This window comes from Leptonotus elevatus, chromosome 7 (genome assembly GCF_054856555.1).
Source record: "Leptonotus elevatus isolate MCC_2025b chromosome 7, RoL_Lele_1.0, whole genome shotgun sequence".
Taxonomy (NCBI): domain Eukaryota; kingdom Metazoa; phylum Chordata; class Actinopteri; order Syngnathiformes; family Syngnathidae; genus Leptonotus; species Leptonotus elevatus.
Window position 1 is genome coordinate 7346402 of NC_141245.1, and position 16813 is coordinate 7363214.

Consider the following 16813-nt stretch of genomic DNA (forward strand, 5'->3'; position numbering starts at 1 on the left):
CGCTTTTGGTAACAGCCTAAAGTGGTGGGGATCGTATGTGGTGTCTCTGTGACCACTTGGGGCGCTATGTAGAAGGAGTATCGAGTTATAAAGACGTAGAAGAAGTAACAAGCGAAGAAGAACGCGGAGTCTGGTCGCTGTCCAAGTTGGTGTCGGTGACACCGATGTTATGATAGTGCATTACCTCTTTGTTCGGTTTTGCGCCATCGGTGTCGCTGGTAGTTGTCACTTTCAGCATGGAGAATTTGGGAGAGACCCGCAAGCGCAAGATGAAGTTTGGCGTGATGGAGTTGGCGGTGTTGGTGGAAGAAGCAAACAAACATATTGGTGAGTTACAGGAACGAAATCTGAATATCAACAGAAGAAACGCAATATGGGAGAACATCTGTAAGAAAGTCAACGCTGTGAGTAAAACAAGAAGAACACTAGACGAGGTTAAGAAAAGATGGCAAGATATCCGAAGAAGGACAAAAGAAAAAATGTCTCAGAACAAATCTGCTGCCAATAAAACAGTTGGATCGGCGCAAGACATTCCTCTGTCTGCAATTTTGGAGCAGTTGCAGATGACCTTCTGTGATGAGAACATCATTGGAATCGAAGAATTTGACCTCCTTGAAACTAAAACTGAACGCAAAGGTAGGCCCATGCATGTGAAACACACATTTGTTGTATAGGCAGTGGGTATTTTTCCGTGGCCGGCAAATCTCCTGCTGATTGGTGGTTAAAATTGGTTGGTTCACCAGACCGAGATTATATGCACTGGGCATGGTTCCTGCCTTGCTTCACCCATTCTGTATCTCACCAAGTTTTAATTTTGTTTTGCCACCGAAGATAGGCTGCTAGTGGCATTAACAGCTTAACCATAACCCTCAGAGCACATTGACAATTCCGAGCTTACCTCACAAATCCAAATGGTGGTCTTACTCGGTGAAATGACCCTCTCCGTCCATTGAAAAGCATTGGATTTTACGTCCTTGTTGTTTGATTTGTGAGGATTATTTTGATTTCAAAATGATGAAAAGTTTACTACTATAACATTCTGCCTGGTTTGCATGATAGTCAATTTAAGGCAATAAAATTTGTTTGTTTTCACCGTGTAAAGAAAGCGTTTGCATTGCATTTCATTGCGGAAATATCAGAAATGCCTGGATGTTTGGAATTGTCAATAGGCTGTTGTCAAGAAATTGTACCAAACTGTATAAAGTGGGACTTGAACCCGTGCACACGCGGTTTCGGGGTGACCGCCTTAACCATCATCACACTATGAGTTAGTACTCATTGACTGCCGCAGAATTTGTACTTGTAGTTCTCTCACCATTCACGGCAAAATACCGCTAAGTGGCGAGTTGCCGGTCACTGCAAAATATCCACTTTGTTTGTGTTACAAGTTGCATTCAATTTATTCGGGTATGATTTCACAGCATCACAGATGGCGACCCCTGAACTGACAGGGACTAAGCCGAAAGTCGAACAACAGGATGCTGACTTTGCCCAAATTGTAGGCATTGACTACACATAGAATTATTGTCTACTGCACACATTTTTTATCGTTGATAAGCAGAATGACTCATCTTGAGAACTTTTGTGTACACAAATGTTAATTTTGTGCAATCACAACTTAGTAAGTCGACATTTTCAGTGCTGTTATAATTCTTTAAACAAGCTATCCTGCTTTTCTTTTCTTTTTAGAGACTGCATTAGAAGTTACAGAATCAGCGCCGGACTTAAGTCAGCCAAAGTCATCAACAGGCAACTCTGCAGAGCCCCAGAAGCAGCCACCTTATGAGGACATCGACAAGGAGTTGCTACAGCAACAGAAAAATCAGTCCGCAGCGCTTCAAAATGGCTTGCAGTCCATTGTACATGAGGTGAGAGCTGTGTCCTCTGTTATGCGCGCATCCAGACGGGACACTCAGGCCATCGTTGCGCAAACCAGGCAACTGGTCAGCGCCGTATCTGACCTGACGACGGCCATCACTGTTCTGACAAAAGTGATAGAAGATGGGGTGCGGGCAGTCGGGACTCAGGGGTCGTTCTGTTCCAGTGGCCCTTCCACTGATCTGTCGGGAAATGAAGACGGCGCAGGAGGAGGTGACCGTGCGTTGCGCTCAGCTGAACCCCAGCGTAACCTCCGGAAACGGAAAGCTTCTATGGACGAAACTATTTCGACAAAAAGAACGTAGATGTATGTTCGATTTATTTGATAGCATTTTACAATTTAGGCTAGTTTTCCAATCTTTGGTGACTTAAAAGGGAAGTTTGCAATTTTCAACCAAAAAAAAAATCACTCTTCATATTTGATATAACTATCAGTATGACCTGACATAGTACATGATTAAAATTTGTGGGAAATAAATCAGCCCTCTCTCAACCAATCTTGTACCTGTAATTTGTTTTTTCAAAAAAAAAAAACGTCCTTCTATTTGTCCAATTTGTTCTTCTTATCCGAGGTCAAGTCGCATGGGCAAGCAAGCAGCAACCGAAGCCGTCCAGACTTTTCTGTCTCTCCATACTTCATCGTGCTCTCTGGAAGGATCCCGAGATGTTCCCGGGCCCGCTGAGATATCTCCTGCCTGTCCTGAGTTTTGCACGGGGCCTCCTCCCGGTGGGTCATGCCCAGAACACTTCACTAGGGAGACGTCCAAAAGGCATCCTACACGTCCCACCAACATTACTAGTGGCCTACGCCAGTGGCTTTTTGTTGTGCCATATAAATCGAACTGAACAGTCCTGGCAGGCTGATGTGCCTCCAGAAAACAGAACAATGTGTGAGAAACATTTCCAGCGTCACATCTGTGGACTCTTCAAGCTTTCCCATGCCTTCGTCAAACTCTAAACATCTAGGGTAGAACAATGAATTGAATTGAAATCGACATCACAATGGAAAGGTTGCAATTTGTGACAAAACAAACTGCTTCATCATCGATTGTTTTATATATAATATATATTTTATTTATTATTTAAATAGTGTCTAGATAAGTTCAGTGATTAAATGGAGTTTACATATTGTTTTATGAATGATGAAAAGTTGAAGTGATGAAGCCACAGATTTGTTTGTATTTTTGATGTTATTTGATTTCTGACTGCCTGACTGGTGTTTGCGCCACACTCGTTTGGCAGTCTTGTGAAGTTTGTAGTGAACGCTTAAAAGACTGCAAGTCAGTGTTAACAACTGTAATGGCAGTACAGTAGATACATAAACTGTCATTTTTTTAATTCTTGTTTCATTTGCCTTTATTTTAGCAGAATACTAACCTAGAAGACATTTATGAAAAACATAACCTAGAATTGTTTATTATGCATAGACTAATTCATTGCTGGAGAGAAAAGAATCACTTATTAAATCACATTCATAAAACTAAGGGGGGGGGGGTAATTGCAATTAGATTATTTTACAAAATCGTTCAGCCCTACTAAGATTCCTGCAATCAGCAAATAAGATGTAGTTAGCAGCGGTTGATTTTCTTAAATTTATCACCTGAATTTCCATATACTGTTAACCTTGTCTGAAAGGTGAAGTCAACCCAATCATTTCTTTACAATATTCCCCCACTAGTATAAACATGACATTCTGATTAATATTTTGCTTGTAGAATATGAATTAAGAAGCAAACTCGTTTTTATCCATCCCAGGAGGTGGCCATTTTGCCACTTGCGAGCCCGCACTGCAATGTTCGCCAGCGAAACAACCACCACCTTAAGAAAAGCCCCAGATGTAGTGCCACTAAACTACCCCCAAAAAAATATAACTTAAAAATGTGAAAGTATCCATGGTACATGTGCATGCTTGGAATTTACTTCCCAATGTGCCCCACTGATTCTATTGTCCGTTGACAGCAAATGGCAAAATGGCCGCCACTAAGATGGATAAAAAGGGTGGATTTTTGCTGCTTATTTCCACAAAGCAATATTAATCCGAATTCTGGGTTGAGACTAGTGGGGCCACGTAAAACATTGTAAAGATTTTTTGGGGGGTTGACTTTCCCTCTTCTGTTTCCCTGCTTTGTGTCCTAAAGTCTCCACTTTTTTCTTTTCACTGTGACCCCGACAGGCCGAGTGACATATTCTTGAAGGGTTGTCTGATCAACTTTGAGACGTGGACATTTTTACCTAAGAGTAAGTACATGTCATTTAACCCATTTAGTTTGAGTGGAAATGCTTCTGTCAACATCTGCTCAATATTGAAACTTGCAATCCTCCCTGTGAATAAAAGTATAAAACATACTGGGTTAGTTTAGAAAATTGGGGATTATTTAGGCTTTAACGGGGAGCCCCACCTTTCCGTGCCCTCCTGCTTCAGGGCTAAGTCCTTTCAGCTGACTCGGCTTTGCTCAACACTGGGAAAGAGTTTTTAAAAGTATTTTGGAGCCTACCGCGCAACATCACAAACCATAAGAAATGCAGATATTGTGAAAGTTAAATGATTTTTTAAACATTTCTACCTGGAGCATGTTGATGGATGGCCAACCTTGTACTGTTGTGATGCACATGGGGACTCACATCACTAGAGCTTTACGTTTGGACTAATTCTTCAACATTTTCTCATGGACACATGGAGTGTTTCTGGGTTCGCTAACAGAGGAGCAGCGGACCAAAGATGTCGGATCTCAGCCAAGTAGTCATCGACTCAGACGCCTCAGACATTTACAAGGTGAGAAAGGTCAATTATGATGCTGCTTGTTTTGATAAGATAAACTGTATTATTGTCATGAAATTACAGATATGTTGAGGTGGGTCAAATATATTTTTCCAAATTTTGTAATTAGTGAATTATTGCTTTGGCAGATAATCTTGTTTTTGTTAACCTTTTCTTGGTGATAACTCATCTCTGATCGCAAACAGAAATGATTAACGTCTTGTGCCGGAATTGTAATTTACACATTAATACTGTAGTACAAAAGTTGACGCGTACGATTGTAGATTTTCTGTCGTTGTTTTTTTCCAGAATGTGTTCTGCAATCCCGCCTTTGAGCTGGAGGGGGAGCGAGAGGAGCGTGTGGAGGGCCTTCGAATGACCTCATCCACCCCCGAGCCAATCAAACCACCAACAACTGGTAGATTTGCAAGTAAATAAATAAATAAACGGGTTCTATGCATCAAATACACAAAAACATTTTAAAAAGTGGCTATTGTTTAACTACTTAAATTATTAATTGTAAAAATAAAAAAAAGCGCTAGTTCTAAATGTTTTGCCAGAGTCGCTACAAAAGCTTTTGTGTGAATATTCAGGCCGAGGGTGGGGTCTCTTCGTGGTGTGTGTTGTTCCTTTGCGAGGTGCAGGTTGTGGCTGGGGGAAGGTGGTGGTCTCCGCCGCTGCCCTGCTCCTGGTTGCAGCACTCGGCCTGACGCTGGCCCTCATCCTCACACGTGAGTGTCTGCTCCTTCCTATAATATTATAGCACCCAGTCACAAACATAACACATTTTTTAGTTTTTTGAAACTGAATTTTAAAATCACGCATAACTTTAATGATGTTTTGGCATTTCTGCTCTGCTTGTAGAGCTCAAAGGTCAGGAGGTTGAAGAGCAGTTGTTGTCCACCAGCCCTTCAAACCCGTTGAGTGCAGGAGGTGGAGACTCACCCTCACTCCCGTCAAACAGAAGCCAGCAAGGCAGTATGCCAGTAGCCCACCCTGCTAGCACCCCCGCGACTGCAACACGTAGGACACACAACCACATGCCTGCTGACATGTCTTTAATTGTTTAAGGCTGTTATTTTTCTGATTACGGAGCAGACGACTCATGTTTTCTTTCAGGTTGTGGCGGAGTTCTGACTGATTCCGTAGGTTTTTTCAGCTCCCCAAACCACCCGGGCTCCTATCCCCCCAACACCTTGTGTGTGTGGGTCATCCAAGCCACACCCCCTCACTTAATTCAGATCCACGTGTCCTCTTTGAATGTCGAGGGTCCGTCTCCCTGTTTGTTTGACTGGCTGGAGGTACAGGAGCATGTAGAGCACAGCTCCGTGGTCACAAGGTTAGTGGATCAACACCAGTGTTGGGAGCATTACTTTATAAAAGTAATTAGTTATAGTTACTCATTACTTGCTCAAAAAAGTAACTGAGTTATTAATTAAATTAATTCAGAACACCTACAATGCAAGGTTACTGTTTTCACGACTTTTTTTTATAAAATAATTTGTTTTGTTTTTAATGTTTTTTTTTATATATATTTTATAATTTTTGTTGAGATTTATGTCCACCCAAATCAGTTCTAGGCCAGGGACATGGACTCTTGCTAAATGCTAACATGTTAATTTTCAAGGAAGACACGTCGTGACTCGTGACGCGCTTTGGACGCCACCTAAAAAATACAAGTCACACGTTCCAGCTGTCAAGATATCTTTATTGTCACGAAGTGCGACAACAACAGTGTTCCTAACTGTGGCAATTGACAATTTTCATGAAATTGAGCAAGCGTTCTGTAAAAATACTTTTTCTTTTTTTTAAGAATTACGGAGGTCTTTAACTCATTCCATTGACAGCTATAGTCGTCAAAAATGCATTTTAACAATTTATCTTAGTTTTACATTTCTTTTTCATTTTTGTTAACGAGAGTATGAAAACCTAGATTTCTTTTTTTTACATTTAAAACAGATATAAATGTGATTAATCGTGAGTTAACTAGTGAAGTCATGCGATTGATTACAATTACAAATTGTAATCGCCTGATGCTACGAAATTTTAATAATCTTTTCTTTTAAAAAAAAAAGATATTTATTTTTATTTGTTTTAATTTGTAATCATCTTTTTTTTTTTAAAGAAAAGATTATTAAAAATTAGGGGCGTCAGGCGATTACAATTTTTAATCGCAATTAATTGCATGACTTCACTAGTTAACTCACGATTAATCACAAATTTGATATCTGTTCTAATACAAAAAAAAATTTAGGTTTTCATACTCTTGGTAGCAAAAGTGGGAAAAAATGTTAAACTAATAGAAATAGTTCAAATTAATTTTTGACGTCTATAGCCGTCAATGGCAGTGAATGAGTTAATATCTGCGCAACGTAAGCTTATTTTGAGTCTTGAAACGAATAAACCCTAATACATCTGTTGTAATGTAACATGTTTGGCGTACAATAACGCTAATGCCGTTTATGTAGTCACAACCCGTCCTTGAAACAAAAATAGGAATGACCAACAGAGGGAGCCAGAATGAGAAACCTGACGGGTCGCTATCAGCTCCCCGAGTTAGATAAGAAAAACATGCGAAAGAGCCGGGGGGGCAAACCTCAACCTCTGTTCCTTTAGCACAACCGTATCCATACTGTTTCACATGACACATGTATGTTTCCCTCCTGTAGGTTCTGTGGTGCCGTGGCTCCGCCAACAGTCAACACAAACAGCAGCACAGTATGGGTGACCTTCCACTCTGATGGCAGCATTGCAGGCAATGGCTTCACAGCTCAGTACAGGACCTTGCTGCCTGGACACAGTCAGTGGTTTGTTGTGTACATGGATGACAAACGAAAGGAAAAACTCCTCCTTGAGTTTGTTAGCTGCCTGCAAGCAACATGCACGTGTTCCGCCGTCCGTCTGTATAATGTACGCCTGTTTGCTTGTTTCTCAGAAAGTTGTTTCAGAGACGAGTTCATGTGCGACAGTGGCCGCTGTTTGCTGCCTGTGTCTGTGTGTGACGGCAATCCAAACTGCCATGACCAAAAAGATGAGGCCAACTGCAGTCATAAAAACAGTGGTAAGAGAAATATTATTCGTTTATTAGATATCCTGGGAAGATAGAATTGACATAGTAGAGTGCCAAAATCCTAATGTGTTTCTCGCAAATGAGGTCACGAAATCTTTCAAACTGTGAGCCCCTAGAATGGTGATATTTATTGTCTTAACATTGCTGTCGATCCACAGAATGTGGTGGGCAGAAAGTTGGGCCATATGGCTCCTTGGCTAGTACAAATCACCCCAGGCCTTATCCCCACCAGCAGGTACATTCACAACGATCGAAACAAACCATTAAGAGACCATTTTAACCACCCTGCGTTCCCTTGTTAGTTTTGTGTCTGGCACATATCTGTTGAGGAGGGTCACGTCATCACACTCAGCTTCAAAAACTTCAGCCTGGAGACACAGGATGTTTGTGAGTTTGACTATGTGGAGGTGCATGACAGCAGCAACACTGGAGTTGGAAGAGTTCTGGGAAGGTAAAACTTAGACAGGTTGCGTAACCAGCAACATACCACCAAGAGCCACCTCTAAAAAATATTTGGCTTTCCAAGTACCACTACAATGAAAACATGAAGTGACATTCAGTTTACACATTACAGTTTTTAAACAAATTGTGCTCAAACAAACTGTACCCAAATAAGAAACCCAACCTGAAACATTTCTTGACAATAATATATGTGACCTCAATAGTCTAAACGGGACATTCTGATTAAAATTACATTTGTGGAATATGAGTTATGCAGCAAAATCCAGCCGTTATTATCCATCTCAGGGGGCGGCCATTTTGCCACTTGCTGTCGACTTAAGATGACATCACAGTTGCGCAGGGCTCAGGCAACGACCAATCACAGCTTCCCTGTTTTCTGAAGCTGAGCTGTGATAGGTTGTTACCTGAGACCTGAGCAACTGTGATGTCATTTTCACTCGACAGCAAATATATATCTATATATTATTATTATTATTATTTTAAACTGCTGGATTTTGCTGCTTAACTGATATTCCACTAACGCAAAATTAAACCAAAATATATTTAGACTAGTGGGGCTGCATAGAACACATTATTGTCAAGAAATTTTGGGGGGGGTTGACTTCCCCTTTAAAGATTAAATTGTTTTATACATGAAAGTTAAGTACAATTGTACTGTACTAAACAAATATAAGTTTCAACCACTCTAATATACAGTATGGACGCATTCTTAAAATAGTCCTTTTTTCAGTTTTATCAGGAGACAAAAAAATGGAACCATTTGCTGTTTGATTTGATTTAGGCCAAAATAATAATTTTTGCACACACCAAAAATGACGTAGGCAATTATTTTAAGAGGGTGACGGTATGCCGTTTGAACATTTAATCCATTGGGTCTTTCATATACCACTAGAGGGAGCCTGCATGTCACACATTTCAAGAGCATCATTTTGAGGTCAACGCTTACTAATGTTCGGCCTGAGACAGCGTCTGCTGATTCATCATTTTTACGTTCTAGTTCATCTCTAAGGTGTTTGGAAAATCTTGCTGAAACAGAAAAGGATCTTCCCCAAAGGGTTCCCACAAAATTGGAAGCATACAATTATTCAAAATGGCTTGCTAAGCTGCGTGCTCTTATTTGAACTTTGTGAACTGTAACATTAGCTCTGATGATCCTAATAGCCTCCGGTAAATTGTGTGTTTTCTGTGTCAGGTTTTGTGGCAGCGCCCTCCCACCGGACCTGACCTCGTCCGGCCAGTACATGAGTGTATTGTTTGTGGCTGACGAAGGAGTGGCTGACAGCGGCTTTAACGCAACGTATCAGTCCGTGTCCCTGCTGGATAGTGAGTTCTTCGTCCCAAGATATTGTACATAAAGACAAGTTTTCACAATGGTTCATTTTGAGGTGCAATGCTGTTCTTCTTCCCTCATTCATATCTCTGTTAATATACAGTAGGCTACTCATAAAAAGTTAAGAGCTCTCAGGTGAAATTACTTGGTAAAATAAAATGCAGTATAACATTTATAAGTGAACTTTTCATCTTCTGTAAAATTCACTGAGCATGCTCAACTGCTCAAGGGCAAAATTCACAACAGGTTTTTGACCAATTAATGGACTAATGCATTTTTTGTCTTTTGTTAAAGGGACATGTGGTCCGAGGCAGTTTGCCTGCAGCACTGGCGAGTGTCTTCACCAACAGTGGATGTGTGACGGCTGGAACGACTGCCCTGATGGAGCAGATGAACGGGATTGTGGCAACTCCACTTATCCTCCCTTCAGTGAGTAAATTATAATCTGTGACTCAAAAGAGCTTTTCTTGTTTATTTTCTATGGCTATTGAATAAATGTCGCCGTTTCTGTCACCAAAATGTGGGCCCTGACTTTTTTGTATTTTGTTGATGCCACCAGCTTCCCCATGCGAGTCAATAGAGGTGGAGATGTGTCTGGGTCTCAGCTACAACCTCACCTCGTTCCCCAACATATGGCTCTCCATCACCGATCAGAGAGAAGCGGCCACACTTCTGCGACAGTACAGGGTATATTGGCTACCACTGCCTTCTCATTCAATTAAACTCTACTTTTTGTCAAATTGGGATCACGGGTTCCCGGACAATTCTCTTTCCTCTGTGGTCTTGTCGAAGGTTCTGATGGAGCTGGCCTGCTTCGAGCCCTTGCGCAAACTCGTTTGTGGGATGTTCTTGCCACAGTGCAGCCCTCATGGAGGCGTCCTGCAGCCGTGCCGCTCGGTCTGCTCTTCGGCTGAGCAGCAGTGCAGCCAAGCATTGGACCTTTTCTCCTTCAGCTGGCCGTTCAACTGCCACCTCCTGCCTGACACAGAGGAGCCCATGGAGTGCTCGCTGCCTTGATTGCCACATTTAAAAACAACAACAACAAAACAATTGTTTTAGAACTTTGAGGATTGACTTGAAGTGACTAGAAAAGCTTTCCTTAATTTACATCAAAGAAAGCCACCTCCCAGAAGCAACTTTAATGGTGAAAAGCACTCAAAAACAGCAAAACCACTGTAAGTTTTGTTAATGGAAGTGATTTGGTTGATTGACTTCAATAGCTACCAAACCATTTACAAACTCTATTGTATTTAATAGAGCACATTAAAAACAACCACACCATAAATAAAGTGCTGTATAGAATTATGACTTGATAGATTAATATAAATTCCAATATTTAACCACCAATATAGTGAAACATTTGAATCCTCACTAATGATGTAAAGCACTAAAAAAAAAAAGCACAAATAATTCAATTTTGGCAAAAGTTAGATCACCAAATTTCCCCTAAATTCTATCCACTGCAATGTTTACATCAGCTTTTGCTCTTAACTGCAATGCATTTCTAGTATTCCAGTTGGTCATGTGCAACATTTACTGTATTGCCTTGTTAAGGTACGAGGAATAAAAACTACTGGAAGATAATGTTTTCAGATGATCTTTAATTTGTCTTTGAACATACCACATCGTGATGAACAAGTACAGGTTAGTTTGAGTGAGGTAAAAAACACCATACAGGTAATTATAAATAGCCATGAATCAACGTCAACATAACTTATCATTTAATCAACTCCATTCAGTCAGTCAGTAGGTGACCTACTGTAGCGAGATCATAAAACTTGTATGATAACAAAAGAGACTTAAATCAAAGAAACTCTGAAAACAAGTAAAAATGTTAAAAAAACAAAACAAAAATGCTAACTAGCTTGATTGCATGTTACTAAATATAAACTTTGAGCCACACAATGAATGAGCTTCACTGCAGATGTGATGGGATAAGAAGTTTTAGTGTATGATTTAAGGCAACGGCGGTCAGGCCCCAAACGCGGTGCTTCCCATTACGAAACACTGGCAGCGTGTATCCATATTTGTCCCCTGTCCGAAAGTGTGTGTACCCACAATTTTGAGGGTCGCACAAGTGGGACAAAGACAAACTAAAAATCTCCTCCACCTGAGAACCAAAGAGAACAACTTAAATTGTGCTATTATCAGAAATCAGCACTGTGGACAACATTTAAGGACATTGCCAAATGGGGCTATTTGTTAAGCAAAAATCACAGAATGACTTTACCTCTGCTAGATTTGGTTTGAAAGACAACTCCTCAAGACGGCCTACGTTAGCCAGCACAGGTGCCACCAACATACCTGACTAAAGAAAGGTCAAATGACAAGTTCAGGTCACGTGATAAAGTGTCATCATGAAGTGTGTTTCACATCTTCCTACATTCAAATAATTCCACGTGTGACCATGCCGGAACCTGTGTCTGCTATGACTTGAATAATATTTGTGGGACAGTAACTATTGCTTTCAACTATGGGCGTTAGGCGATTACAATTTTGAATCGTAATTAATCGCATGACTTCAATAGTTAATCGCAAATTTTATCTTTTCAAAATGTACAATAAAATATATTTTTTTGTTTTCATACTCTTGTTAACATAAAAGGTTAAACTTATAGAAATATGGCTGCATCTGTTAGTTATTGATACAGTAATTTCATAATTCATAAAATTGAGTTAAAATGAAAAAGATGTACAGTACTATTAAAAACGAGTGTGATATTGATTTGTGTTGGGTCATTTTTCTGCCACTAGATGGTAGAATTGCATTTGTAAGAGTGACAGCTCAGTGCTTTTTTTCTTTTCATATTAAGAGCTATCTAATCTTTAACATGAAGTAACTTTCTGCACATTTTTAAAATTGTAAAATACAACTTGACCGCAGTCTCCACAAATATATGCATTATTATTACATTGATTTCTGCAAAAAATTTATGTGGACGTGTCTGCTGCGTTTATTTCCCCAGTACAGGCTTTCCAAGTAAGGGGTGGTCATTAATTACGCGTTGAAAAAACACCCCTACTTTCAGCATAACATGGTGGGAGAAGTACCGGTATCTATATTTGTATACAATTTGTTATACAATACTGGTTCTAAGTTCCCATTTGGGGCACAGACAGATTGGACAGATACTTTATTCACTTTCAACAGACTGTGGATAGAAGCTGTTTTTGAGTCTGTCCCACATTGATGCAAATCTGGTCTTAACTCACCGTGTCCCTGAGAGGCTTGAGGACACCCCACACACTTTCTGTTGGCACATTAATGCCAAGCTCCTCCCGGGCCTCCCTCAGCGCAGTGGCCACCACATCACTGTCTGATGGATCACTCTTGCCCCCTGCGAAGCTACAGAAATGTGCAAATGAGGACAAACACTCAGAAAAGTGTGCACAAAATGAGCCACATGCCGCTACTAACCTGACATCTCCCTTGTGCCTGCCCTTCAACATACTGGAGCGCAGCGTGAAGAGAAATGCTGGTTCTCCCCCTTCGCTGCAGAGTGACACCAGAATGGATGCCCATCTTCCCTGGTTGTTTCCTTGGCTCTGAGATGTTTTCACCTTCTCCACATTATAGATCTTCAAATTTGGCGCCAGGTTCCGTCGACACCGGTTTTCATTTTCCAGAGTTAGACACTCAGCCCAGGCTCCGTGAACTGCTCTGGTTTGGTGAGAAGAGAGGCTGTAGGCTTGTGCTCTAGTCTGGACATTTTCTAACCACTGTAAAGACCTGACAACCTTCTGTCTGTCACGGGAATAACGGCAGTAAGTTGTATTGTTTAAATTGTGTGAAGGATGATAAATATCCCAAAATCTTCTCCGAGGTAGACGGCAAGTTACGTTTGATAAACAGTCCTGAGTGTTCACAGTTTTGTTGTGCTTCCAAGGAGACTTGGCGGGATCTGTGGATTTAAGGTTTTGTAATGGGGCCTCTTGCTTTAGTTCATTGCCACGGTGCAAGTTAAAAAGAGAATTCTTTGTTGGACAGGATGCAGTCTCTGTGGAGAGTGAGCAACACGTTCTCCTTCCATTCAGGTACCATCGAGCTTGGGTACTGTTGGACTCATTCAGTCGCACTTGTGACCTTAACGGGCAAGTGCTAAGCACCAGCTGTGAGCCCCGAAACATTCTAGAAAAAGAAGTCGAAACAAGTATTGGTTAGTAAAGTCAATTGTACTCATCAAGTAGTAACATATTTTTACACAAGTATCTCTGCTTTTACTTAATGCATAGACTGAGTATTTATTCAACCTTTCTGCGCAGCTGAGCAAACTACAGCGAGTCTAGCAAGCATTTAAAAGGGATGAATGAACTTCTTGACCACGACTTGATTGCATGTCCGTCCAGAACAGGTGAGTTGAACTCTCAAAGCCGGTTGGTAAGAGCTCTGAGGTTGCCCTCCGCAGCCCCCCCAAAAATGTGTCCAATTCGTGTGTTTAATGCGGACATGTGCACAGAACTGTGTGTATATGTGTGAATGTTACCAGCCAATCACACTCATACAATTACCGATTTGAACAAATGTAACGTTTAGTAATCTGGCGTCCGTCTTTACGTCGGCTAGCTGGATAGCGCGTTAGCATAATGCAAAGCTGTTGGAACAAGTTATAAAACGTAACGTAAAGGTTACGCGTAGCAAGGTTGCTAAACTGAACGTAAGGCTGAACAGTGGACAACGTGTGATACAGTTAGCAGAGTAGAATTTATCTTGAAAGAAACTCACCGTGAAAGTTGAATCCAAAACATTTAGCCGGCTGCCATTAGTCGTAATGGCGCCGGGTAGCTTCGTGGTCGTCACTGTTGCCATATCACTGCGCAGTCGTGACGCAAAACTTGCTTTACAACATTTTCGAGTTCAAGCCAAGAAATTTTGTTTACATTCCACATTTCATACGGCATAGTCATAAGCATGGATAATGCAACAGAAGAAGAACGTGTAAAGATTGATGACGTGACGTTAAAACGGTAATAAAACAAGATGCTGTACAAAGATACATCAGATAGATAGATAGATTAAATAAATAAACAAACAAACAAACTATTGGCCACACACTGATATGACATACACTAGCGCAAGTTGGCGGCCATGTTGGGAGAGCATCTTTCTTATCAAAGTCAATGCACTGACATGATCTATTAAATCGCAACATTATCATTTCTTAACCTATTTTCATGAGTTTACTTTTTAAATACCGATGTGCTATCAAAATAATGCACAATGACATTTATTTGCAGGTGGTGAATTCCTTTATTTACTTATTTATTTACTTACTTACCTTTTTATGCCTGTTAAATGCCATTCCTAGTTCCCTTGTGGTAATAGTACGACATTGTGCTCAATGTTCCAGCATCCTGTTTTCAGTTGTCTTCCACTTGTCCATACACATGGAATGCAATTATGCCTTTGCCCCTCCTAGCTTAGCGTAGGCATACAGCTCAAAAGGGGCATTTCAAATCTCCCTATGGTCATATGCTAAAATATGAGAAAGGCAAACAAACACTAACACTACCTTAAAAAAAAAATAATTTTTGTTTTTTATTTTATTTATTTACTTGACAAGATATTTGTACTTGTAGTTATGGCTTCTGTCAGAGGGATTTAATGATTGTGAAACCTTACAAATGTATAATCACTTCATTATATTTTTACATATAGACATCAATGTATGATAGTTTTGAAAACAAAATCTGAGAAATTACTACTTGCAAACATTAATATGTCATACTCAGTGATGTAGGGACAGGCAGAACAAATAAATGCTCTTTCATAGATGTAAAAAATAAAGCTCTGTATGCTATCCACACATTGTCATGCGCAGATTGGCATTCAGCGACTATATCAGCTTTTTGTTCAATTTCAGCAATAAATCTGTGAGTAATGTGAAGCGTTATCATTATTTCAGTATTTCTGACATTTGTTTCCCGTAAAATGAGTGCCTTGTCTCAAATGTTGGGAAATGCCTTGATTGGTGAACAGCTCAACCATTCATGCATTTCAAAACACTGAAAGAATTTATTTCAAAATATGTCTGTTCACCTGGGAGCTAGTGAGGAGATTAAAATAACAATGATGTGGTTATGATAACAGGTTCGAGCGGTGTTAACAAAAAAGAGCAGCCAAGACAAAATGTCACGAAAACACTGAATCGGTAGCTATTAGCATAATTAGTGGCACTAAAATAGGCAACTGTTTTCTAGGATAAACATTGAATTTATTCCCTCAAACATTCAATTTTACTGTCAGAAAGAAACCGGTGACCATTTCTCAAGAGAAACTCCCAAGAACAGGTTTTACCAGTTTCTCCCCAAGTTGAACCTGCTGCAGTTTCAAAGCACCATGTGAATCAAACAACTTTGCATTTGAAACCTTCAGCTCAAATAGTGTGTTTTGTCCCCCTTAGGGAAAAGCTGGGTTCCCGTAGCATCTGACCTCAAAGGAAGGCAAACATCCGTCTCCCATCACAGCACCCATGGCCTCGGCGTGGTCTGAAGAGGAAACTTTTGTCTGCTCTATATGTTTAGAGACCCTGAAGGATCCAGCAACTCTACCCTGTGGACATTCCTACTGCTTAGCTTGTATCCAGCTTCATTGGGACCAAGGGAAGACCAAGGCCCAGTACAGCTGCCCCCAATGCAGGCAGATCTTCAAGCCTCGACCTACCTTGGCAAAGAGCACACTCCTAGTGGAAGCTTTGGAGAAACTTCGGACCAATAGTCTTGCGCAGAAACCCTCTACGGATGTTTCTTCTGCTCTGCCTTCAGAACCAATCTACATGGAGATTATTCCTGATACTGGACCACGGCAAGGCAGTGTGTATCCTCAGCTTCCTGCCGTGGCTGCCAGACCTTGCCCTCAACATAACCAGCCCTTGGACCTTTTTTGCCACGATGACCGGGAATGTGTGTGCGTGGTCTGTTGTCAGCATGGACACAAAGGGCATCGTGTACTCAAACTTGAAGATGAGAGGAAGGAGAGACAAGTATGTGCAAAGTGAAGATTTTTGAAACCACTGACAGCCTAACTACAAAAAAATGTATTCGTCGTTGTCGTCTTCTTTTTATTTTGTATTCATTTTTTTTCTTTTTCTTTTTAGAAAGAGCTCACTCAAATGCAGGCAGAGGTGGCGAGGCGAGGCCAGGAGACAGAAAAAACTCTAAAGGAACTCCCGAACGTTGCCCGTCAATATAAGGTGTGATTCACGACAACATGTATATTTTGGGACAATTTTACCATCCTTGGTTTGCTCTGTCTATTGTCATTACATCTTATTTCAAGCTTTTCATTGGTAGTGGTTTACAAGGCTGACTTGGAAAT

General features: G+C 40.7%; 4 protein-coding genes across 11 annotated transcripts in view; 3 read left to right on the forward strand and 1 right to left on the reverse strand.

Annotated features, from left to right (window-relative positions):
- The first annotated feature begins 117 nt into the window (after positions 1–117).
- LOC147170708 (uncharacterized) lies at positions 118–3216 on the forward strand. The gene is made up of 3 exons (XM_086080263.1): positions 118–636; positions 1690–2185; positions 2451–3216. Exons 1-2 carry the CDS (start codon positions 237–239, stop codon positions 2181–2183), a joined length of 894 nt encoding a protein of 297 aa, XP_085936389.1. The 5' UTR covers positions 118–236; the 3' UTR covers positions 2184–2185; positions 2451–3216.
- On the forward strand, positions 2522–11082 carry mfrp (membrane frizzled-related protein). Of its 6 annotated transcripts, XM_086080258.1 has the most exons (15): positions 2522–2605; positions 4052–4116; positions 4559–4651; positions 4946–5066; positions 5230–5367; positions 5501–5659; positions 5756–5975; positions 7306–7436; positions 7572–7697; positions 7865–7941; positions 8009–8157; positions 9361–9491; positions 9793–9927; positions 10058–10185; positions 10291–11082. In XM_086080258.1, the coding sequence occupies exons 3-15, from the start codon at positions 4598–4600 to the stop codon at positions 10513–10515; spliced, it is 1794 nt and encodes a 597-aa protein (XP_085936384.1). In that variant the 5' UTR covers positions 2522–2605; positions 4052–4116; positions 4559–4597; the 3' UTR covers positions 10516–11082. The 6 variants fall into 6 exon arrangements, with proteins under 6 accessions (XP_085936384.1, XP_085936379.1, XP_085936380.1 ...); XM_086080253.1 differs by having other exon boundaries at positions 7306–7697; XM_086080254.1 differs by having other exon boundaries at positions 5275–5367; positions 7306–7697.
- Positions 11080–14483, reverse strand: nudt8 (nudix hydrolase 8). The gene is made up of 5 exons (XM_086080262.1): positions 14222–14483; positions 12917–13627; positions 12712–12844; positions 11729–11806; positions 11080–11608 (listed from the first exon to the last, which is right to left on the reverse strand). Exons 1-5 carry the CDS (start codon positions 14242–14244, stop codon positions 11414–11416), a joined length of 1140 nt encoding a protein of 379 aa, XP_085936388.1. The 5' UTR covers positions 14245–14483; the 3' UTR covers positions 11080–11413.
- The window catches only part of ftr86 (finTRIM family, member 86), a 6585-nt gene continuing 3474 nt past the window's right edge, over positions 13703–16813 (forward strand). Inside the window, exons 1-3 of one of the 3 annotated variants that reach the window (XM_086080261.1) lie at positions 13703–13850; positions 15900–16478; positions 16593–16688. In XM_086080261.1, coding sequence (XP_085936387.1) covers positions 15969–16478; positions 16593–16688 — 606 coding nt within the window. In that variant the 5' untranslated portion in view covers positions 13703–13850; positions 15900–15968. Of the gene's footprint in view, positions 13851–14336; positions 14464–15849; positions 16479–16592; positions 16689–16813 lie in introns of those variants that run through there. The other 2 variants (XM_086080260.1, XM_086080259.1) reach the window with 2 other exon arrangements.

Bases quoted from the DNA above. Each gene is read 5' to 3' on its own strand.
- LOC147170708 (XM_086080263.1), top strand. From the start codon at position 237: ATGGAGAATTTGGGAGAGACCCGCAAGCGCAAGATGAAGTTTGGCGTG. The intron at 637-1,689 runs GTAGGCCCATGC...TTTTCTTTTTAG, and splicing joins AACTAAAACTGAACGCAAAG to AGACTGCATTAGAAGTTACA.
- mfrp (XM_086080253.1), top strand. From the start codon at position 4,598: ATGTCGGATCTCAGCCAAGTAGTCATCGACTCAGACGCCTCAGACATT. The intron at 9,492-9,792 runs GTGAGTTCTTCG...CTTTTGTTAAAG, and splicing joins GTCCGTGTCCCTGCTGGATA to GGACATGTGGTCCGAGGCAG. The intron at 10,186-10,290 runs GTATATTGGCTA...GTCTTGTCGAAG, and splicing joins CACTTCTGCGACAGTACAGG to GTTCTGATGGAGCTGGCCTG.
- nudt8 (XM_086080262.1), bottom strand. From the start codon at position 14,244: ATGTTTTGGATTCAACTTTCACG. The intron at 13,628-14,221 runs GTGAGTTTCTTT...TTCTTTTTCTAG, and splicing joins TTTTGGATTCAACTTTCACG to AATGTTTCGGGGCTCACAGC. The intron at 11,807-12,711 runs GTGAGTTAAGAC...ACCTTTCTTTAG, and splicing joins TCAAGCCTCTCAGGGACACG to TCAGGTATGTTGGTGGCACC.